This window comes from Argopecten irradians, chromosome 1 (assembly GCF_041381155.1).
Source record: "Argopecten irradians isolate NY chromosome 1, Ai_NY, whole genome shotgun sequence".
Lineage (NCBI taxonomy): Eukaryota > Metazoa > Mollusca > Bivalvia > Pectinida > Pectinidae > Argopecten > Argopecten irradians.
In genome coordinates, this window is record NC_091134.1 from 13,432,250 (window position 1) to 13,458,343 (window position 26,094).

The window sequence follows — 26,094 nt, forward strand, 5'->3', positions numbered from 1 at the left end:
AACTAACATTGTAAATATCTTGAACAAGTTTGAAAATAAGCTTGATTCATCTCTTACTTATTTACGGAGTTATTGCCCTTTGCAATGATAATTATTGAACCTTGTGAACACGGTAATGTGAGTTAAATATGCACCCATCTTAATGAAACTTTGTAAGTAGACCTATTTAATGTTATGTTCCTATTTCATGAACAAACAACATCAGTTTGCTAGTAAATTACATAACTAATCTATATCAAATATCAGGTGAGTGGTAATTAAAGGCCCATGCTCCTCTCATCTCTTCTTAAAGTGTTTTTGATATATATACATAGGTGGTGGGGCCTCAAAAAATGCTGATGCCCTCCAAAATATGTTAGATAATATGTAACACTCCATCCTTATGGTGGGGGATTCAAGGGATTGACCCGCCAAGTGCCTAAGGGGTGGGGCAAAAAGAAACAATTTGGCTATTTCCATATAAACGACTTCTCCTATGAAACTAAGTATTGAATAGCACTAATATTGCATTAGTAACATCCTTATGAGGTGGAGAATGAAATTTGTACAAATGGTGGGGCTGACCCCTTAAGGGCCTGAAGGTAGGGCCAAAATGGTCAAGTTGGTTATTTCAATATAAATGCCTGAAACTATACGCATTGGTTATTTATGTTTAACAATCATTTTGCATTTGTAGCATCCTTATGGGGTGGAGATTCAAAATTGTACATATGGTTGGGCCAAAAAGGTTTCATTTTGCTATTTCAAATAGCAAAAGTTTTTATGAAAATTACTAAATAAACCAGGTGAGCGATACAGGCCCCCTTGACCTCTTGTTCAAAGTTTCACATTATAATATGCTTGTAAATTGTATGTTGATACATTTTTTTTTCTCAACAGGGCACAATAACCGTGAGGCAGAAGTGAAAGTGTATCATGCTGTATCTATGCAAGTATTAACAGTTGTCTACATCAGCTACTCAGAAGTGTACAAGCGCCTGTTTGAGGTGACAGTACGATCAACACCAAATAAAGACAGGTACTAATTTATGCTTATTCTGGGCCAAATTATTGTGCATATCAAACAAAATCTATGGATTGTGAGTTAAAATCCTACAGACAGTTGTCAGTAATACAGTGGACTCGCGATAATCCGGACGACGATAGTCCGGAAAACTCACAATCCAGACGGAAATGTCAGGGAACGGATTTCCGTATCGGTATTTATACTCACTAGTCCGGAAATTCGTATTCCGAATCCTGAACTCCATTTTGGGAACGGAATGTAATTTTCGTAAATAAATTCCCGCATTAATCCGGACAATTTGTTGTCACGACGTGCCAAGAAAATCCAAGGCCAGCTACAGTCATGTGTACAATACACACTTATTAAATCATGATCACTTGTCACTGACTGTGTTGTCATAACGACGGCTGCCAGGTCATAGCCACGGGCGTTTACGTGTACACCTTTCCCACACGGGTACATGCAGTCATGTAACGGTTCATTAGTTTTCTATAGGAGATCAAACTTCAGTGTTGTAATTGAGATACGCAATATATTTTTAGCCAAACGCTTTTAAACATGCAGTTTGAGTTTGGGTACGGGTACGTATGTTGTAGATACCTTACTTGTTTCGCATGCAGAATATATCGCTATGAGTATCGGATACAATAAAGTGAGATAATACTCACAAAATAAACAATAATTTTAAATGTATGTGAATCTATTCGAATTCATCGTCTGTGGTATAAGATATAAAGGCTACGGCATATGCCATCTACACGTGTGTGATATTGTGCATGAAGTTAGACGTGAACGGGCGCGTGGTTGTTACACACGTCTGTAAGTCATAAAGCAAAGACTTGTGGAAATGGTGATTAAAAACACACATTATACAAAATAACAGTTATATAAGTTCATAAAATGTTCACAACTATTTGTTATCATAGTTTTTTATGCCAAGAACGTAGATGATATTGATCCTTGGTTAGTTAATTTGCCGTACGACAGATCAAGAGTGGGATAGGTAGTTATATGCATACATAGTAATTGCACAATATGAAAAAAAATAATTAATTGCATCCCGAAAAAATTCCGTGGCACTATATTCTAATGAAATGAAGTACTGATTGGGCATGCACCAAAGGCAGAAATAAATTATTTTACATTATTTTTTGTGTTAATTAGGCATATATATACACGATTAAACACAGATTATTGTTCGAATGATGAATATCATTTATGCTCTGTCGGCGGTGGAGCATCTTTAAGCTAACTTTCATTCGCAATGCATCAACAAATCTTCAAAATATATTCACCATTGGCACTACAAATGTATGTACTACATGTAAATGGAATGAAGTGCATGCTCCAGAATCAAAATAAATTACTATATGTATGTATATGTTTTTGTTTTAATATATACATTTATTAAACATGCTTTGTTGGCTATGGAACATCTTTAATTAATTAATGCACATTTTCCTATTTAGATGGAAATATTTATTGGGATCAGAAATTAATATCTATTGCAACATAAAATTGCCGTTAACTACTGGAAATCATTCGTACTGTATGTTTATTTGAATTGATACATATTATCATAAAATTTCATTTATATAAGGACGTTTAGCAGAAGTTAAAAAAAGCAAATTAACTGCGTAGCAAATTAACTGTGTACAGGTTGTTACGTTAAACCACCTACTGGTCATGTCTCATCAAGGATTGTTCAAGTCCGCATTTTACTTTTCTTAGCTAGTGATATATAGTTTACGTAAACATAAAGACTTCTTATCAATCTTACTTTGGATAGTTCAAACCAAGGACGTAGATGAAATTCTTGTTAGAACACATAAAGTGATGAACCTTGTGTGAAGTAAGATTTTCAGTGTTGGCAAATCGTCGCCTATGAGATATTTTGATCTTAAATCTTGTGCACTCCGTGTCTACCTGTAGTCTAAACGTAGTGCACTCCGTGTGAACAAGGCTGTATAACTTTTAGTCTACTACCGACTAGCTGTACCTAAAAATTGTGGAACAGTTACAAAACTGTCTTATTATACTGCGTATATTTAAAGGTTCACTTTGACATTGACATTTATAGACACACTGAAATTGATTTAGACCTGAATCTTTAATTCCTGTGTCATTTGGTGATTCTGACTTCAGCAAGACTCATACAAAATTGCTTCCTAAAGCTAGTTTTGGCATATTATCACGAAATACCAGAGTTGATTACGATTGGTATATTTATTTCTATAGTGAATCATGTCCTTTCTGAGACATGTTGACAGACAATTGTGGCTAATGTGCTGTGAAAACGTCTCTATGTTTTTAAATTTGACATACAAGATATGTATACAACAAGTATCTATAAAATGTATAAATGTGTATGCAAGTGTAAAAGGAGCGGGTCGGTGTGACTTGTACATAGTGTTAAATACGGTCTCTGTCACTCAGCTGACGGAGCATGCTTCTTTGGCTCAGTCGGTAGAGCCGTAGATTTCCACGCCGGAGACCCGGGTTCTATTCCTGGTCGGGGCACTCGACATGAATGTGTATTTTCCCTGTTCTTCTACATTGGCGCCCAACTAAATAACCTATGGAAGGTGGTTAAAGAGTCTCGGGTTGAGATTTAGGAAATCTCAAGAAAAACAGGGGGGGTAGTGTAAAAGGAGCGGGTCGGTGTGACTTGTAAATAGTGTTAAATACGGTCTCTGTCACTCAACTGACGGAGCATGCTTCTTTGGCTCAGTCGGTAGAGCCGTAGATTTCCACGCCGGAGACCCGGGTTCGATTCCTGCTCGGGACACTCGACAGGAATGTGTATTTTCCCTGTTCTTCTACACAAGTAGTAAGGGAGGCAACTCTTACAACATACAAGCGTATTGGATATCAACCAATGACAAAGCTGGTCATCAATTTTTTTAATTTTTTTCCCAAATTTTGCATAATAATGTAAAAGATAGATTATGAGACCTTGAAATTTTGTAATACTGCAAAATCTCCTTTACAACAACATTAAATTTTTAATTGAAAATTACATAGGGATATGGAGACAGTTATGATATAGTAATGAGACAATTGCTTCATATGTTTGATACGTACCCGATTGTTTTTCAAACTGAGATTTAATAATTTACCCTCTGTGCTAGCTGATAATGCATAATACAAATGAAAAGCTCTAACGGAGTGTATTCACCTACAATTTAAAAAAAATACATACATATATATATATATATATACATCAGGCCATGTGAAATACAAAATTTTTACACGATGGTCCAGTGATCTGATTACAGGACCAAACTCACCTTCACAAGACATTTTGACATAAGATTGCTTACTATATGAAGCGTAACATTAACAAATGATGACTCAACCGGAAGTTGTAAAATGCAGATTGCCCTTGCGACAGAAAAATGGCACACCACTGTGCCATTTTCATTTATGACTGTTTTTAAGTGTGATCCTATAGCACTATATGTTTAATATATAATGGAGTAGCTGGACTAGAACACTTTTATCGATCCGTACCGCAACACTTATATAGATATATGATAAAAAATACATTCAAAATGTATAGTTTTTGGGGGGAGAAAGAATGGGGATATAGTATCTCTAAATGCAAATGCTAAATTTACTGTGATATAGAGAAAAATATAACAACAGGAAGAATATTGCAATAATTATAAATATATATTTCAAACGAGCATGTAATATGCACAGCAAGGACATTAACATTTTTACATTAGAATAATAACTATATAATAATATATCGGCCGCATTAGTATAAGATAAAATGGACAAAGTATATTAATCCTAAGTAAAGAACATGCATATATCACAGGGGATAATTCAACATTATATTTTTTCAGTGTCATGGAAAATGTGCAGATTACATTTGTAAAACAATTACCATTATAAAGTGGGCCTCAACAGTAAACCTCCACAATATACAAACTCCTCCCATTGTGAAATGTGACACCCTCCAACACACACAAATTACAACACTACAAATTCCCTTATATAGTCCTCCTGTTTTCTAATGTGATCTGTAGGCTACGTGATCCAGTGTGCCCCTACAATATACAGACTCCTTCCCTTTTGAAATGTGACCCTTGCAGTATATACAGGCTCCTCCTCCTGTTTTCAAGAGTGACCCCTACAATACACAGTCTCTATACCTGTTTTCAAGTGTGACCTTCAAACTATTAAGACTTCAACCGTTTTCAAGTGTGAGTACTGCAATCTATTCAGACATCTACCGTTTTCAAGTATGACTTCACAAAGTACATGTGACCTTTACACTTTACAGACTCCTCCCATTTTGGAATGTGACACCTACGATATACAGACTTTACCCGTTGTCAAGTGTGACTCTCACAATATATAGATTTCACCTGTTTTGATGTGTATCCGTTCAATATATAGACTCTACCCGTTTTCAAATATGACCACTACACTATACAGACTCCTCTCGTTTTCAAGGTTTTCAAGTGTGACCCCTGAAACATATATACCGACTCCTACCATTTTCAAGTGTGACCCTCACAATATATAGATTTCGTCCGCTTTCAAGTGTGACCCCTGTAATATACTGACTCTACTCGTTTTCAAGTGTGATCCCTACAGTATTCAGACTCCTCTCGTTTTAAAGGGTGACCCCCTGCAATATACAGACTCCTTCCGTTTTCAAGTGTGACCCCTTACAATACATCCCTGCAGATAGGGTGTGATAATTGTTCCTGCTGCCACTATTGCATGATCGAATGGCGGCTAAATTTAGAATATCATCTTTTCTCTTCTTTCTAACCGACTTTATTCTTCCTAATGTCTCCTTTGACTTCGCCTCACTTTTGGCCTATGGTTGAACGTTCGCCCCTGTAAGGTAGGCTCTGGGTTTTGTCCCCTGGCTAAGACACACCAAAGTCTATAAAAGTGGTAGCTTCTTCTCCTGCTTATCGCTCAGCATACAGAGTAGGACGACTGGTTCGCCCGTTGTCAGTATAATTTGACCGGATGAGGTGTGATGCTTGGTGTCTTCAGCACCATGCTTCAGTGATATAGCACTATAAAACAGTTCCACTATATAAGATGACACAATACAAACATGCGTACTGCAGTCTCCCAAAGCACGCACCTTGCATTACACACAAGCTACACAACGCACACATGTACATGGGATGCCTTCCTTACATCACTGCGGTTGTTCATGATCATAGGACGCTAATAAATCTAACAAATAAACAAACATGATTACTTATTCGATTTCTTGATTACTGAATTATAGAATTCCTAGGTACAAATTTACTTAAAATGGTTCAAAATGTATTGCTTTCTAGCACCAACAAACATAAACTTAGGGAATCCCATCTACCACACCGTAGACAAGAGTTGTCTCCATTCCCCTTTATCAAGCCACAAGGGCACAATGGCTGGAGAGGAAGGGAGGGGGGCAGAAACGCGGGACCCCATAAAGTTAAGGTGAATAGTACATCACGAAAATTGGTTTTACATTGAAAAAAACTTATTTTTCAGTATTGTGTTACCATTACTATAGTATGCGAATTGGTCTTATCGTAGTTGAGAGTCCTCAACCATGCAGCTCAGTCATGCGGCAAAACCAGGAGACAAGCCCCAAATAATTCAATGTTTTAAATAATAAAAAAGGGTTCAACGAATCCTCACAGGAAAGGGATAGAAATGGATTTAGCTCACTGTGGAAAAAGGTGTATCACAGTTATAGTTTAAGATAATAAATATATATAATGTCTATTGAGGAGGCACAGTCACAGACTGCGCCGACATATTCAGACCTAAAGAAATCAGACCATCAGAATGGAAAGAGAAAAACCGGAGGTAAAAGTCAATGAAAGTCGTCTGACCACTCCAGGACAAAGAGAGAGCAGACATGATTGCCTGAAATGAGGAGCAATTGAGGAGAGTCAATTTAGCCGCAAGAACTGCATATGAGCCCTCATCTTGCATATCGCCTGCTCATATGCAATAACCCCTCCCCTGATTTTTTCATGGTAAAACCTTAATGCCCGACAGAGACAATTCAACCGATCATTCTCCTCAGTCTCTAGAGGGGAGGAATCCTAATGGAATTTTTGCCAAAGATCAAAGAGAAGGGTAACAGCAGAGCTATCTCTTGTCCAACTGAGGCATGGAGAGTGAATAGACAATGTATGGGCTCTAACACAAATGCTAAGTTCCACTGTAGAGTTAACAGCCGTACCCTAGGCCTGTCCAGACTGTACCGAGACAAACAGAGGTGAAAGAATACACCTCTAGTATACCATGAAAAAACAGTACACTAGCAACAGTTGTACGGTAGCCTGCATTATTATCAGGTAAGATTGCGTTCCCGAAACAAAAGCAATCAGCTGGATTAACCAGAGGCCTTGATCGGATTGATTTTCCTGTCGATAATCCAATCACACATCTTCCAGCGTGACTGGTAGACGGCAGAAGAAGGTGACCTCATTGATGGAGCGTCGACGGCTGACACGTCCGAGGAAAAACCTGTCTGTCAATCGGAATGCCTGATACAGAACCGAGGCTGGCGCAGGATACTGGTTCTTGGTGGGAGATCCATAGGGATACCCCTTAGAAACGACAATTAGCTCTGGAAAACAGCTTTGTCTCGGCCACAGGGGCGCTATCAGAAGGCAAGAACAATAATGTTACCGAATCTTCTTTAGATACCTCACCAAAAGGTTGAATGTAGGAACTACATAGGCTGTACCCTCTCCCAACTCAGAGATAGTGTGTCCATGGCCCAAGCTATTTGGTATGGTATCTAAGAGAAAAAGGTTGGCAACTGTTTGTTCAGGAAAGTGGCAAAAAGGTCTATGTGTGGTGTGAGGCATGTCCCCACATCTGCCAAACGCCCTCGAAGATCGAGAGATACAACTGCCATGCTATCAGAACCGACTGGCGCCATCTTTAGAGAGTATTCGCCAAAACATTCAAACTGCCTGGAAAATGTTTGACTAAAATAATAAACGCATTTCCTAATCCTGGAATGCGGTATCTTCCGAAAAGTCTGTAGAGCCAACAGAACAGCCCTCATATCCAGCCAGTTGATGCTGGCAATGACCATCGAGCTTAGCCTCCTACCATGTGACGGACGCATCCGTGAACAAGGTCGTAGTGGGATCTGGCTTTAACAACAGAATCCTCAGGAGAACTCTGTCCTTCAGATTCAAGCCAAACATCCCATTATCTGCTGACAGCGACCCAGTTCGCAAAGAGGAACATCTAGAAAGGTGTGATGCGAAGTCTCTTAGGGGGTTACCACATCTGCCAGAGCGTGCGGTAACCCAGAAAACTGAGAAACCAATCAACGAACTTGAACGTGGAACCAGCCGATGAAAGTCAGAGCAAAATCTCTGGCCTTCTCGAACTTCGCGAAGGGCAATACCCTAAATCGTGTTGAAACAGTTTCCCAAATGAGGAAAAAGCCAAATGGGATGTCCAAGAAGAGCTGACACATGACATTTTGCTATTCTAGGTTGAATGACTGCTAAGTTTGTACAAATGAATTACATTGAAGATTTATTCCCATTCGATTAAAATATACTTACTTTTTAGAAAAGAAAAAAAAACTTTCTTTTCAATATTTTGACGTTTTGCCTCTATTGTAAAAGATGGTTCATTTATTATTACAAATTCTTAATAATTCACAACATACTTCATTTCATCAAGAAGTAACAATTTAACTCCAAGTCCAGTAAAGTGATTTGAACCTAAATCCATGGCTGCATGCGATCAAATAGACTTCATTTTTTAAATAACTTCCTATTGTGCAGGAGGCTCACAGAGTCTCATGTTTTATGGTTGAATGACAAGCTACTTAGTTTGTTGAAATGCATTACCTTGTCCCTGTTAAGTTTCATTTTTAAACTTCATTAATATTTTCGGAAGACTACGTATTGATGATTGATGATACATTTTATTATATTGGTACACATTTCGCTTTAAACTTGTTTCTATAATTCCCTTGGTCACTTTCAGGAATAAATATATGGCTGTGAGAGCAGACAAAATGCTGCTGGCGGTATCTGTGATAGTTTCTTCTGTCTACATAGCTGACCAGCACTTGTCTGATAAGGTAAGCACTTTCCTTTCTTTCAAATATCTATGTATATAGGATAATAATGATGTTAGTGTTTTTCTCGCACAATAAACATTTGAAAACAGACAGGACCATAGTACTTGTCTTTATTTGTCTGTCTGCCGTAATGTTGGATATTGTTAGAAAACTTTAGGTATTTAGGTATTTAAGAGGAAATCCGTGTAACCTTGTGTAACCAAAATAACGCATACCTTATGATTACACGTATAAAGCCCTATAGTAATCAGGATGTCCGTCTGTCTGTCCATCTGTCCGTCCGTCAGTCCGTTTTTCATTTTTTCACTATTTCTGAGAAAGTACAGAAAGGATCTCAAATTTCATATGTATGTTCCCCTAGGACCCTAGTTCGGCACATTGCATTTTGGGACCGATTCGTCAACAAGATGGTCTACATGCCGCTATCTTGAAGTTTAATAGTTATAGATTATTGCCGCTATTTCTTTGAAAATGCTGAAGGGATCTGTCTCATATTCCATATATAGGAAACTTGGAACCGATCTATCAACAAGATTGCCAACAGGCAGCCATCTTGGATTTTGATATTTAAAGTTTAAAAAGCAGAGAAAATATCCCTCTTTCCATTGTCAGAAGGCGCCACGATCCCTCTGGGATCTCTGGTACTATACTGTCATCAGTCATTTTCTAATCGTAAGTCACATTGAGCGGGAACCTTTCTGACGTGTCAGTATTCTAGTATTTTACAAATCAAGACAATGCTAATCGTTCAGTGGGGGAAGAAACTACATCATAAAGACAATCGTGTTTCTAGGCCACCAGACAAAACCCAAAGCTTTCCCCACAGGTAGAATGCTTATCTCAGGCCAAAATGAGGCAGAATCAAGGGATGAAATGGCGAAGGGGAAGGAGGGGAAGATTAAAATTCGAATTTATTTGTCATTTATCATCAATTTGCAGTGGGACAATATCTCACTTGCTAGAAGATGCGTATTTGAAACAGAATACCAGTCACTGAACATGACCTTATTTAGCCCTGTGAATTAACCATGTGACCCTACGATGTAAACTATTAATTGGTTAAGGAAGTTTTCAGCAATTTATAATAGTTCTTTTATGATAAAATAGAGCAAATGTTTGTTCAATGTGACCTATGTCTAAAATTTATGAGCGGTTTAGTGAACTGGAAATACAGGAACATGAATGCAGAAACTGCATTAAATGCAAAAATACCGTTTTCAACTGTAATATTGTTTAGCTATGTAAGTAAAAGAAAATTCTATACTCATCCTTCGATATTTGACCTCTAAAATTACCATGAGACCAAAGACCCAGATGTTGTTAATAGCTGGCCCTATGCCAACTATTTTGCATATCAATGAGTGGCAGTGAAACGGCCCTTTGCACAATCTGGTTCCCATGACTGAATAACATCAAACATACAAATGTATAATATCTAGTGGTTGTCAATGGCTTGGTTGGCAATTGAATTGCTAAAGTCCTAATGATTCAATATCATCCTGTCATCATTAACATACAATCCAATATTGTAATATTGAGGGATTGAACTGCTGAGTTTTCAAGAATCTGTATTCGATGTACATGTACGATGTACTGCTCTGGCAGCTGGCGTAACATTGATACACGATTAACATCTGATTAAAGGTGAATCGACATTCATTCACTGTTATCTTTAAATCACTTCTTCTGGCATATGCTTTGTAATTAAGACAGGTTTTAGATAGAGGGACATGTAGTAACGTTAATGTTGTATTCTGCGTTGCGTTAGGCATACATCTTATAATTACCGCAGTAGATTACTGCTCGAATGATTATAATAAATATGTTAAGGATTGGATTACTTTAAAATCATTAAGTCTGATGCAGTATAATAAACTGTATGATAATCTGTGACATATCTTTAAAACAAATCTTCCGAAAATAAAAGATGTGTAGTATTAGCAAAATTAAGAAAAAAATGAGAAAAGATGAGTACATTTACTACAGCTACATAGATTATGGTATAAAATTAATTTTTCCTTGAATCGTGAGAAAGTACATGCTGTCTGATTACCCCCTTTTCATTACATACATTTGCCCTTAGTATTTTCAACACGACCACAAAGCATTTGATTTGTAGAAACCACCCACAATATATTCTTTTTATTTGGTATTTGATTATGTATAAAGGTAAACACCAGCATGTCCATGCTTGCTTGATGTTTTGTGAACATAATTGTTGATCGAATATAAGAATGGTAAATCCTTTTGCATCTAATTTATAGGTCGACATGTATTGACACAATAAGAACGTAATAAAGAATTATGTGGGTTTTTCTTCTAAATAAAATTCAAAACCTATTTCTCAAAATGTCAAATTTCTGTCCTGTGGTGACTGGTGAATGGTAGTAATTTGGGAAGTATCGGATAAACAAACAGTTTACTCGCATTGACGCAATCATTGAAGTCTCATAATTGATGATCTCATTATTTTTTTTCCAAATTAGATTGAAAACCTATTTGGTGAAATCAAATTCCTGTGGTGACTGGTACTAGGTTGAAAGTATCGGAAAAACGAACGGTTAGCTGTAGTTGATTGATAAGGTATTGATTTTGTATACATTGTGTACAACATAATGTACAGTGAAATATATGGGCTTTTATCATACAAAGAGTGCAGATAAAAGTTTATATACAGTATTCATTGAACGGATTAGGGTCAGGGCAGGTAGTCCTTAAAGCTACATATATATACATTCAGTCATTAGAAGTGAACCACTTAACACCTATTAAAATTAGTTCCACTTTAGATTGATCAGTATAATATAATAAATATAATCAATAATAATAGCTGGAAGAACGTTAACGTTTTCAATTCACATTTTAAAATGCGAGTAATTGGTATTTGTTGATTGATCAATATCTCATCCCGATAGAGTAACTACCCAATAATCGATTTAACTAAAACATTCTAGCGTATGTCTAAACAACAAGAAATGGGTCTAACATTGCCACTTCAACTGCTGTAGAGCCAACTTTAGCCATGAAAAGTACAGAACAATTAAATTACCAATATAGATTTTAAAGGCAGGGAGATTGGTCTAAGGTCTCTCAGTGACAAATATTCCATGGGTGTACATATAGCGAAGTTTATTTTTACAGAGGATTTAGTTCGTACTTGCGTGATCTTTTAATGTCCAGCATTGTCATCGGTGACTGGATTTAGATTGAGAGGAGACATAATTTATTTGATATGTCTGTGACTGCTTCGTAATACCAACACTGTATAGAATGAACAAATTGGGATTTAAATATCAACCAGCTGTATAGCAGTGTCTTGAACCGTGTATTGACAATGTGAAATGACCTGGTAGGAATCCCTTGGAAAGGGAAGGTATAGATATCAGCCTAGTGACTATCATATATGGACTCACACATTGATCATTTATCGTACACGGATAAGGAAACTGTTTCCGTTGCCAAAATGCCAATGTTGAATCAACATATAAACAGACTAGTGCATAACCGAATTAAAGTTCTCAGTGATTTACAGATTATCGGAACTTACCCATACATTGGGTAAGGGCTATATATCTCTGTCATTTCTACAGTATACCAGCGAAGGTTAGACTAACATTCAGTCATGTTTCGTGAAGAAGTGTTATTAATCTTCCGACAAGAATCATATTGCTGTGTTAAAGAAACTCACATGAAATTCAAATAACGATTGGTAGAGAGGTATGTAATTATCCTCGACAATATTTTAAAAGCTGTCGAAATCAAAGTGCAATTTTACCTGAAGTGCTTTAATTTAATTTCCTGTTAACCTGTGTGCTCAGGTTTAAAGCTGATTTATCACTAACACATATATATTATTATTGCCTGATTTGTTCTTGACTGGATTTACCTATATAATACCCAAGAGCATTACGACTCACTTAAACAGATATGGTGATTTAATTCACGTTAACGCGAGGCATATAGATATTAAAGTACGATTCATGCGTACTTTTACTGTGAATATTGGACTAAACTCGGAGTTGGCTGAGTGTATCTGGATGTGTGGATTTGATCTTGTCACCGCGTAGCTGAATTCATATTGGAGGTGCTTAATATTTGATATTGATGGTAGAAAGAAGCGCATTTGGTTTTATGAATGAAAATCTACCAACATATCGACATTGACGGACAATCATAAAGTGATGATATAGATTGACATAATCTCATTGATGTTACCAAGAAATCACGTAATATGCAATATCTGTTTTCTGTGGGAGTTTCCATTAAGTTTTGTATCTGTGACAATTTAAACAACAAATGAATGTGAAGGAAATTTATTGTGCTGTGATGCTTCGGTATTTGTGTTTATGATACAGAGCATTACAATGGCAATGAAGAGGCGAGACAAAAACTACAATCCTACGGAGAAGGCCATACGAGAGGCGGCATTCAAACACCTTCAAAAAGATGATGAGGATAAAGTACCAATAAAAACTGTGTTGTATGTACCTCACCGGAGCCGCTACTTTGGACGATTCCCGATCGTGTCTGTACACAAACATCCTCGGGATGGCCGTTATGTGGTTGTTGAACAACGTGCCATACACACAAATTTCTCAGATAGGCATCATGAAATCCAACGTTTGGAAGAGCTGGAAAAAGAGAGCGGGTCTTACGACCCAGAAATTAAATTTCGCAGTCTAAAACCAGCATGGAAATGGGGTACAAAAGGAAATAATATCGAGCGTTCATTTAACCGGTCATATAAGGAGCCGTACCTACCACCTATAAATATGCCATGGTCATCGGGTTCCAAAGTGGGGTCTCTTGATAATGCTGATCACACACCAGGTGGGGGTAACAAAAAGGTGCCTAATTATAAACTAAAATGGGAGGCAAGAGCTAAAATTGGCTCGTTAGACAACATCGACTACGATAAACGATGGAATCAAAGTCAATCAGGGTCCGACATTAGCGTCCAAAGCGATCCCATTGGTGGAGTAGTTCTGCCAAAAATCAAAACCGGTCATCATGGACAGCCGTTTCTTGGTCCTCTCAGCTCCTCAAACTTTGTTCCTGGCGGAACAGCACATTTGGTGAAAAAGAAAAACACAGCAAAAGCAAAAGTTGGATCGCTAGATAACATAAACTACGAGACATACGGAGGGAAGTCAGAAATCCCACATTTTGGTAAACCGAAGTGGAAAACGGAGGCCAAAGTTGGATCTTTGGATAAAATCTTTCATAAACCAGGGGGAGGAGATGTCGTAATACCAAATTTAAAACCAAAGTGGAAGTCGGAGTCAAAGATTGGATCGCTAGATAACATAGATCACGCTCCAAATAAACAAAAATTCCATGTGCCACATTTTCAGGAAAATTGGAAGGAGTCTGCAACATCGAAAGTCGGTTCATTGGAAAACGCGGAACACGTGCCAAAGGGTGGTGATGTTACGGTTTACAACCATTCACAGAAATGGAACAAAAAGTCAAAAATTGACCATCTTTGGAAGAAAAAACCTGTTTATATTGATCCCAATGACATTGAATATGATGAAGATAAGGAGATCGAAGCTAGAATCCGGGCAATGCTTTATCATGGCGAGTAGATTATCGTGGTAGAGATCTGTGGAGTCCAAAGATCTTATCTAGTATTTAATTGAAATGCCATCTTTCGTACCTTACATATCTTGAACATTGTAGTTGACTAGTTGTGTAGTACAAAAATCATTCATATTATTATCATGTTCAAAGAGTTTAAACGTTGACATCCATTTTTCAGAGTAGAACTTTTATTCTTAACATCCAACATTTCATTATTTCTTTTATAAAATTTTAATGTTAACCCAATGCTTACAAAACCGAACATAATGAAGTACGTGCGCTAAATGATTTGTTTTGATACTCTAAGTCGTGAAATAAAATTCGATTCGAAGTACGAACTAAACATATCGGCAAAACCCTACGAAATCATGTAACACTATACTTCCCATACGATAAGGTATATTGTAATGATTTAATAAACGATAAACTACAATGTATAAACCTTATTTACTAACATTGATTTCGAGATAAGTTAACCAACTTTCGTGAGCGCGTAATGGATGATAGAGTAGTAGAAAACCGGAAACCCACGTGATCCGGTAGAAAACTCCTGTCCTTATATACTTGTGTTAAGAATTAAGCCATGAAGAACGATAATTATCTTAATCATCCCGCCATCCGATCAGCCATTACATTGTATTTCTTACAGTCTATAATACGTGATTGACTTTTTAGTCTTAATTTTCTTTTAAGAATGTTTCTCAGCATTATACTTTAATTTGATCACACTTCATCAGACTGAATAATGTTAGGTAGCAATTATTTTTATTATTATTATTTTTTTTATATTTTATTTTGCATTGAATATAGTGACTTATTTAAATAGTAATCAAAGTACCAAACCTATCAATTTATCGGGTAAATACCAGAGACGGTAGTCTGTCCTGTTGCCCTGTTAGAGTTAGCATGGCGATTGCATGAACCGCATTAACTTCATTATTTGTTCTTTCAAAAGTCTTTGTATGTCTGTACGCTGCTTTAATTAAGATAATTAAGTTATTTCTGTAAGAATATTTACTATGTACAGTAAAACACGTTTATATCGAGCACTCTTTCACAACTCGTGATGGTTACCGTCATGGTTCCTGTAAGATGCAGGTAGTTATATGTGTATAAGAAATTGTACTTATAACAAAGTGGTTTTGTTGGTCCCCAAAGATTCGTTATAACCGTATTTTACTGTATGCTTTTTCTGTGTAATAATGAGCCATACTGTGATGGTTGTTACATATAAAATATAACAAAGAATGATTGTCATCGATATGAAATATTTTTAATAAACAAATGTTTATATTGCTCTTTGAGTTCGATTTTTTCCTTGATCCTTCAAACAGTCTTGATTAAGATCAATCACTTAATAAATGTGCTTAGATTTTTTTGTAATTTTCTTCTTTTTTTCTTCATCTAAGTGAGATAACATTTAACAATACATCTGTAAAGAAATTCAAATCCTAAACTTAAATATATTAGAAATACATGTATAGCATTTCCATATTTTATCACGCCAATCTTGGAATCGAAACTTCTAAGACGCATAACCAGTACCTTAGCTATTTTACTCGAGGAAGTATTACAATTTCTGACGATCTGCCACCGTCATATATAGCTGATACGTCAGAATTCGTCCCCTATTAATAATTTTCCCTTATTAATATTTTTCCGACCCAGATGGTTGGAAAATATTTTTACATACTTTAGCAAATTTAAGCTGACAGTGCAAGTTAAAAAGTATACATTTGAGATTAATTTTTTTATATTCGTTCTGAGACAACCCCTTTCGTTTCTAAGAACGGGCAGTCGCCATTTTGTTTTAACTCTGCTTGGATACAATACGCCAACCGACCACTATATAAAGCGCGTGAATCGACACACGTGCGCTCAGTCATGTACATATACACCTAGCAGTTGTCCACTGTTTATCACTTACTAATACATAAACAAATTACCCCTTACCTGTAAATATATGTAGGGCTTGTTTAGCAGGCAAACACGTCAATTCATCTAAGCTGTCATTTAGATGTTTCACAAAATGAACTTTCCACAAAAATAAAGAAATCAGATTCACAATAATAAGCCACATATTTCCACGTATACTATCGTGCCCGATGTACTCGAGTGGCCACGTGCACGTGACCACATTTCCTGAACAAGTCCACGTATATAAACTACCGAAGGCACACACGTGTACATGTGCGTGAATTATCTAATCTATATTGAAGTGCTTTATTAGCGCGTATTTGACATATTTTGGGATCTAGCTGACACTTTTACTTCAATAAAACCTTGTCAGGTGAATGCAGTGTTTATTTTTAGTTTGACAATTTATCTGCTATAAGAATTTCCGAGTTTGTTTACGTTATAATCAAAATGGATCTCTCATGTGGAAAGAATGTATGGATTCATTCATTAATTTTCATTTAATTGTATAGATCTATATATGGTTCTTAGAACCTTTATTTGAGAAAACATTTAATTCTTATGGCATGGCCTCAGTATATACGTAAACAAGTCCGGGGTATATATAGTACAGTATATCTAAAGCCGGTCAGGTGTAAGTTGTTACACCTTGAACAGCGAGCGTTCGACTGATTGCACGTGTGTGTGGTTCACGCGCTTTATATAGGGGTCGGTACCCGGTGTTGTATCCAAGCAGAGTTAAAACAAAATGGCGACTGCCCGTCCTTAGAAACGCAAGGGGTTGTCTCAGAAACGAATTTTGAAAAAAAATGAAAAAAACTTATCTTTTTTAATCTCAAATGTATACTTTTTTTAACTTGCATTGTCAGCTTTAACAAAACTACATCAATTGAAATATGAGGTTATACTACATATTTAAATTTGCATAGATATTAAACTCACTGAAACTGTTTTTAAAAGATATCCATCCACATTGTTTACAATTCTGTTTTCGATATAATTGTATTTAAATTCGTCGTCATCGCAGGAACACAAAATGTCATGGGATTTCAATTGAAAAAGATGGGGAAACGGATAAAAAAATAGAGTTTGGACATGTGATTAATGATGGTGGTAGCTTTGATTTTTGTTGTTTTGAAAATGGTGTTATAAAGAACGACAAATGAGATAAATAATTAGCATAAAAGGGTCAGTTACCTTATCTTTCAATCTAAGTACGTTAGTGACACGCCAGGTAATGCTCTCCAAACGACGACCTAGGGATATTTTGTCAAATTAATGGGAGACAACTCGTATATAGGCGGAGAGTTAATTTGGTTGTATTGTAAGAGATATGGACACCTGATAGTCAGATCAGATGTTAATGATAGGCTACTAAAAATACATATTACAATCAATTAACGTTTTAGCAACATGTTATAATGGTATAATATTGATGAAACGTTTACCAATTGCTCTACAAAGTTTAAAAATTAGATTCTGAAATTGGAAGCAGAACAATCCATCAAAAAAACTTTCTGTGCAGGATATATTATACCTACTAACTAATAATGGTAGTCTTTACCGCAGATCAACTTATCATCACCAACATAGCTTAAACCAAACCTTTTAAACAGACAGCACTGTTATCATGGTTATATTCAGAACACAAAAAACTCATAAAGTGTTTTTTTTCTTCTTTTAAACAGATAACCGAGGAACTGAGTACGATAACACACATACCATGTGACGATATTGTAGACCTTACTTCAGTCATAGTTCAGTTGATATTGGAAGGGAACAAATAATAAGATGGAGGATTTGAGAACGTGTTACATTCCAAGACAACCAACGCCTCCATCCTCAGGTCATCTTTGAACAACACCAGGAGCATAGCTATCAAATTTGAGAAATACTGTTGGTTTGGAGCAGCTATTTAGTTCCATTAATTCCAGTTTCAGTTAGTATATGGTATAAACCCTTGCATTGTTACTACTGCAGGACGGTAATAACTTTGTTAGAAAATATGTTACGAAAAGAAGAATTATTTTCAATCCAGTCATACATTTGTATGGTTTTTATTTCGCCGGCTTCGTTTGTTATACATATAGCTGTTCTCTTAATTTTTTCCGATATCCTTAACTGAAAGCACCAAAAGTTCCGTTATAAATGTTGATATTTAATGTAACTATATTCAGTACCACCAGATGTTGTTACTCATTTTCGATTTTTCACTCTACTAATTAAACATGTTTGTGATAATCAATGTCGTGTATTTAGGGAAAACAATAAGTGTTTATCTAAAGCCTTTGTGATAGTTTCATTGTTTATCAATATTGATTGTATGATTGTACGCTTATATTGTGATTTGTCAGATGTATAAAACAATGTGGTTGTTTAAAACAAATGTATACATTCAATTAATGCAAATACATGTATGTATTTACTTAAAATTGATATTGAATGTCAATTAGTTATTCCAACTAATTCTATCTCAAGTTGTACTTACGCAAATGTATCTTACTTGAAGATAAAGGTTGATGCGAACACAGAGAATCAAAGTTATTACATATACTTAGATTGTTTTGTATGTCGTGCTTGACCTTAAGATGTTTCATTTTATACTATCATCCATACTTTGCATTTTGAATGTCTTGAAATAAGTGTAACGAACTTGAGTTTTGGTGCAGGAATTTCACCATTTGCTAGATAAGATATAGTTAAAACATGTGTTCGATACATCATAAAGAACATGATATAAGATAAAATTACGTGCCAATGTTTTACACATCAATGATATCTGTGAACTCGATTTTCATTTGTAATTTGTTATAAATAGTAACATGTTTTCCTGCTATACAAACTTTTGTTTGGAATATCTGGAATTAAGAAGATCTCTGTTTTCTTTATTCGTTTATCATTTCAGGTATACAGCGAAATATGTTTTTGTTATGTTATATGGAATATTGACATGCAAACAGAAACATTAAAATTGCGTGAATATTAATATATGATTGAGTATTATATGGTAATTTCTGTTAAAAAGGGATGTGTACAATGTTTTGATGTGTTATTATAGTAATTATTAATGTACATACATGTATATATGCGTCAGACAAATATCACCTTGAAACCACATGCACATAGACTGTTATTTTTCATAAATTATTTTTTAAACTATCACAACAGAATGACATATCTTGTAAAATGTCGTATGTTTTCCTTCAAACAATGACGTTTGAGTATTTTATGTAAAATCTTCTTAAAAATTTGGATTAGCTACTTTGACCATATAATGATGGAGTTAACATATAACAAACTACCTGAAGGCGCTCTATTATTCAGCTTAAAGGAACAAAGATGAACGATGCCCAGCTTAATCTGAGCGAAAATATGGATATCGTAGATTTCCACATGATTAGAAGTTCTCTTTCGTAAACTCCGGCACGACAAGGAAAGCTTTAAGATTCTGAAGGTCAAATATTTAGTAAGGTACACTTTTTCATTTTGGTGGGTTTTTTTTTCTAGACACAATAAACTAGTTAGTGAAACAAAACATACGTGTTACATCTCGAACCATCAACAAAACATATACAAATACAATGAATCAAAACTCCATTGCCAATGAACAAACTTCAAATGACCTTCAACAAAACAATATGACAATTAACTGCCATGTAATATTGGAACAAGCATGCTGCTACACCAACATGGTATTACAATATGCATTGTATGTACCAATCTGTTCATCCTTATCAACACACATTTATAATGTACTCGTTTACTCAATACACCACTACAAAACACAAATACACATAAATGATTCATCAGGCAGCGATCGAAGTCGACCAGTTACTGTTTTGTTTGCTACTGCATATTTCATATACCCCTGTCCAAATCGAGTGACTATGTGACTGTTGTCACATGATATCAATGTACATCCACATGGAATTGTGGGTTGTTTGTTATCAATATTCAGTGTATGGCAGCAATTTCTAATAAATAAAAGCAAACTTCATTTCCACAATTGAACGTTTGTTAATGATAACGTCAGTTTCATATTGATAATGATGACAGCGTCAGAACAACCACACTGATATGACAGTAGCCTAATAAGAACTTACATGCGCGTATCGATCTGTGTAAACATATACATGTACTAGGTTCATTTCACTGCATTGCTGTATGACATGGTATTAGTCAACTACTGTCCGTGGTATGTACATGTAGGACAATGGTGGGAAAGATGATGCGAACTAACCTATAGAAAGTGCATGTAAATATATTTCAGAAAAGTGGCGTGATGGTGCATTTAATCGTGGTATAAGTATTGACTGTAAGCGAAAAAATTGGGCTCTATAAAATTGGCAAACACACCGTGTAGTTTCGTAAAAGACACGCCGACAATCGTCTACTCCTAAGTACAGTATGAAATTACCTGAAGTATTTACTCAGAAAATTAAAGATCTTTCTAATATCATCAGAAAGATATGAAACTCCAACTCAAATAATGTGTACATTTTAGGAAGGATCACGAAGGAAAAATATATAAGTATTTCTTTTATAATATAGATACACATTCCGAAACGATTTCAATGAATAATTGATGTCATCCAAGTCATGCACCATTGATACCATTGTAATGGGAATACTGTAGGTCAGCCATCCGTGACCTACGAATTGGAAGAGTGGCCGAATCCTTTAGCATATTGAACAATTTAATTTGAGTACGTGTTGAATGTTGACATACTGATAGAAATCTAGTCTGTAGGTTATACGTTCCCAACAAGGATATCGAGCGAAAGGTGTTGGCTCGATATGTATCATATTTCAGAGTGAAGTTGTTATTACGGTTGAACTTTGTACTGTTTTTGTTTGCAAGGATGTACAATATAGAAACAATGAAAATATTGAATGGAATATTGGCTTTGTTTGCAAACTGACGTGATCAATAAACAACGGATATCACTAATACCAGGTAGAATTATCACGCTATACGATTATTGTGATCTATGGAAAGGACGTTCAAAATATATTGTTCGCTACAAGTAGAGTTATGCATATCTTTGCAGGTGTGTGAGTATACAATACCTGCCGAAAGAAAAACATTTTTGTGTTAAAATTGTTATACATAACGCGTGAATTTGTATCCATTCGCCGGGTCATAATTACTATAATTATGATTATATATAATTTGCCACGATCTCGAGGAACTATAGAGGACACAATACATATATGTATCGGTGAATACTGTTATGAGCAGTGTGGCTATTTTGTGAGAATAAAGGCAGTACCCAGAGGGCTTAGGTCTACATTATTTCTTCAGGAGGAAGTTTACAATATTGCACCCTACATCTTATTTGGAGATGCGATTTATGAAGAACACCAATGAAACAACAGGCAACGTGAAGGTGTCCTCAATACCAACGTATATACATGTCGTTTTGTCGTTTTGAAACGAAGATATAACTTTACATGGATTTGTGTTGATCAGGAGGTGTTACATACAAACGACATAAATGATAATGAGTCTGTTCATTATTTAAGACTTTAAACCAAGGAAAACAACAGAAACGTTTCCAAAGATTATATAGATAATAAACTAACTTTAGCTGAGGAGTCATACAGTTTCCTCATAAACTTTAGCTGAGGAGTCATACAGTTTCCTCATAAAAGATTCCTGATATGTTTTCCTCCTAGTCAAGAAATTCAAACAAGTCTATATGTAAGATCTGATTATAGGATCATCTAAAGGAGGAATGAAATGATACAAATAAATGGAGTAAAAACAAAGCAAGGAGTGGTGTTAGTGTAACCATCGATGTACGGAACATAAGTATTCACAGCAGAAAGCAGAGTTGAAATGGAACACCTGTTAAAATAGTTCTCAACTGAAGTGTGAATCGCTAAATAATAAGTGATACAACTCATATTTGTAATCCAGCATATATTGATCAAGAAATGGCAGTTAAAGCTAACGTTTTCGGAGTATTAGACTTTTTCATATTGACAGGTTTGACAATTCTCTTTGTGAAAGCACAAGGGCCTTACTATCTAGGCGACTATTCATTCGACTATCCCAGTTACTGTGTATGTTTGAACAGCTCATCTGTGGAAGCAAGTTTTTCTTCGGTGGTGTTTGAACGTCACAATCTGAACGCTAGCAGAAGACGGCTAGACTACAGTATGTACGCAGTAACCTTCAATATGACAGAGTTAGGACCGTGTGTTTCAGAGTCCCTGGACATACACACAGTACCGTCGCTACAGGAATTGAATTTCACATTGTATCCGAGACACCGAATCTCGCCATATTACATTCTACAGGTGATGGCAATGACACAGCTCCAGAAACTTAACTACAGTGAGGTCTGTGTTTCTATCGTTTTGAATAATACAATGAGGGATATCTTTCAACCAAACTCATCAGAATATGTCACGCTTCATTAAGTTTTGATGTGGCTTTGTTATTTTTTTTTCAACATTGCGCACTCTACTGAAGAAATGCATATTTTTTTATTCGCGGGGTTGATATTTCGCGGTTTTTGTTACGGGACACATTTACGGGGGTTAAATTTCGCGGTTCATCAACTCTTTGAAGTCTTGTTCTCATGTACGTTGGTATAGAATTAGCGGATCTCAGAGAAAATGTACATTTATACCGAAAATAACGCCATTGCGAAATTTACCAGCAATACGGCATAATGTAAAATATTAGATTGAGCATGTTAAACAAGGAATCACTGTTTAAGGTGTTCCACCGCCGACAGAGCATACACGAAATTTGAAATATAACTAATGTATACTAGTGTTTATATGGGTCAAACAAAACATAAATGCATATGCAATAATTTATTTTGCTTTTGGTGCATGCACAATCAGTACTTTATTTCATATAAGGCATCGTGCCATGATTTTTTTTTCAGGATGCAATCAATTATTTTCATTATTTTCAATTTAAATAAGGTTCTCTTACTTTTCAATGGTTGTTATTGTGTATGGTAAGTAACTTTTGTAACGGAAGAAAAATACTAATTCGTCTGTTTTAAGTTTAATATAGATAAAATACCATTCGTCGGCGGTGGAGCATCTTGAAAGATACTGGAGGCCATTTTCAGTGACTTAGAACGCATCGTTTATTGTAAACATGCGCGCATACGATTTCATTTATCATTTTGACGAATGTTCTTCGTTTACTTGATAAAACGATATATTTAGTTATCACATGAAAGATAACATGAAATATGTTAATATTGAATGGTTAACGAATATATAATTGATTTAGATAAAAACAACAAAGATTTCTATACAGGATCGAGCTTACAATAGGTGTACTCGGGATTTCTTCGATATAGTATAAAACCTAGGCCTGTGTCAAAACTTTTGTTTGATATCCGAAAATATTTGTGTTATAAACATACCATTCCGTAAATTTGTATCAGTGCATACAATACTGCAATGGCAGTCCTTAGCACAGAAAGTGAACCGTAATGTAATTTAACACTGACAATGTTCCGTTACAATTTTTTTTTTTTTTTAGTTTTTTTTTTTTTTTTTTATATTCCATACAAATAAAGCATTATCTTTAAGGCAGGCGATGAAGACCTCTTTTGTTAACAAATAAAATTGTTAATGCAGGACGAGATTGAGACATATTTATTCAATTCAACACTATATATATTGTAGTTGAAAGATTAGCACCGAGATATTTTTCCACAAGAACGGAATGCATTAGTAATTGTACTTTATATGTTGAATACACACGAGAATAAAATGTGCCTCAAAATTCAAGGATCATATTGACACTACGTGATTGAATAGCGACCAGTTGAGTTAACAAATAATGGCCGAATGAAATATTTGCAATTATTTGTCACGAGTGTTTGTACAAACTCAGCTAAGGGATAAATTACAGAAAAATACTTATTGTATTGCTGGTAAAGTCTGATACAATATTGTGTTACTTCTGCATCGTTATTATTTTTATTATCAGAATCATTGAATCGAATGCTCTCTGAATCAAGGATGGTTTTCTACTGACAAAGAATAGTTGACACAGAGTTTAAATTTAAAATTTTTGATAGTTTACCTTAACGTTAACATATGTTATTCTTTAAAAGAGGATATTTTAGCGTGTTCATATTTTCGCAAAGAAAGTTTTCAAAATGTTGGCGATGTGATTATTTTCACACTGCGTATTTAAGGTATGAGATAAATAGGCACATGATTTGCACTTTTTAACATGTTCACAGGCTGATATACATGTATATAGGATCCTAAATGATGATTTACAGGCTGATATACATGTATATAGGATCCTAAATGATGGTACATTTCATATGAGATTTTATGAAACGCATCTAAAAAAATTATTTTTGCGAGGCTTGACGGGTTTCATCAAGTATCCTATAAATTGAACACAATTTGAAGATACTATTTTATCACATGACTACAAAAACCTACATTTCGAAGAATCTCACGTCAAAACGTATTGAAAAAATCCAGCGATGGCCGCCATTTTGTCCTGTCTTCGAAATCCTGACGTCATTTTATTTTTCTGTCTTTACGTCACAATAAGTTTCCAGCCAATGAAAATCGCTCCAGGTCATATTACACTACTGGCATATGCACAAATATTACACAGGCGAAATACCATATATCCGCATTAAAATGTAAGTATCCTATTGTTGTCCTTCTCTGAATAAATTGACTGTGGTGGGGCAGACAGCGCACTGTTACGTAATAACAGAAACAATAAAGTGACGTCAGGAAAAAATACGTGTCGTCAGGACTTCAAGAAAGGCGGGACAAAACGTCTTCCTCCGCTCGATGTGATGCAAATTATCTTCAATTTGTAGCCATATTTAACTCGCCTTGTCCGAAAGGCTGGTTGGAAGGGTTTATACGATTTTTGGGTTTGAACGATATTAAAAGCTTTTTACATTTTCGGTGATCATAGAAATTGTAGCAACTTCTGCAAAGACACCTAAGATTTGTTTAGGATGCCCCCCACCCTATCTGTAATATGTTGTGTGTATGAATATCTGCGTATGAGTCTGCAGAATATTCGTTTTGTGTATCTTTGGAATAGTAAATTTCGATCCTTCCTATAGTGCTAACTCAATGAAGCATACCGATACAGACTCTCTACTCGGTTTCATTACACTGTAAACAGGTTACCAAGGTGTTGCTGAGCGTTATGCGGATACAGAAACGACCACTTTTATGGACCATGGCTTATCTACAAAAAAAACAGGGGATAGAACTCGCACTCACAGAGGCAAGCGCTTAACGCAACATTGAAAGTACATGTAAGGCGGTGTCAAAAGAAACTTTACAATATGGGAATGCAGCGTTGTTTTGAGGAAAAGTTTACTATCCCTTTCTTTAGATTTGTCAATATAAGTACAACTGATTATGATTTAATGATCTCTATTGACCAGCTTGGATACACTAGTACATGTATTTTATTGAAAGAGCATATTGTTAAGAAGAAACTTGAAATTAATTA

General features: G+C 35.6%; 2 protein-coding genes across 3 annotated transcripts in view; both read left to right on the forward strand.

Annotated features, from left to right (window-relative positions):
• LOC138318286 (cyclin N-terminal domain-containing protein 1-like) overlaps positions 1-23,058 on the forward strand; it is a 28,894-nt gene extending 5,836 nt beyond the window's left edge. Inside the window, exons 6-8 of one of the 2 annotated variants that reach the window (XM_069260507.1) lie at positions 880-1,018; positions 9,008-9,104; positions 18,293-23,058. In XM_069260507.1, the coding sequence (XP_069116608.1) occupies positions 880-1,018; positions 9,008-9,104; positions 18,293-18,391 (335 nt within the window). In that variant the 3' untranslated portion in view covers positions 18,392-23,058. The remainder of the gene's footprint in view (positions 1-879; positions 1,019-9,007; positions 9,105-18,292) is intronic. The other variant, XM_069260515.1, reaches the window with a different exon arrangement.
• LOC138318282 (microtubule-associated protein tau-like) lies at positions 12,095-15,983 on the forward strand. Its single transcript, XM_069260493.1, has one exon. The coding sequence runs from the start codon at positions 13,451-13,453 to the stop codon at positions 14,690-14,692; it is 1,242 nt and encodes a 413-aa protein (XP_069116594.1). The 5' UTR covers positions 12,095-13,450; the 3' UTR covers positions 14,693-15,983.
• Positions 23,059-26,094: the final 3,036 nt, after the last annotated feature.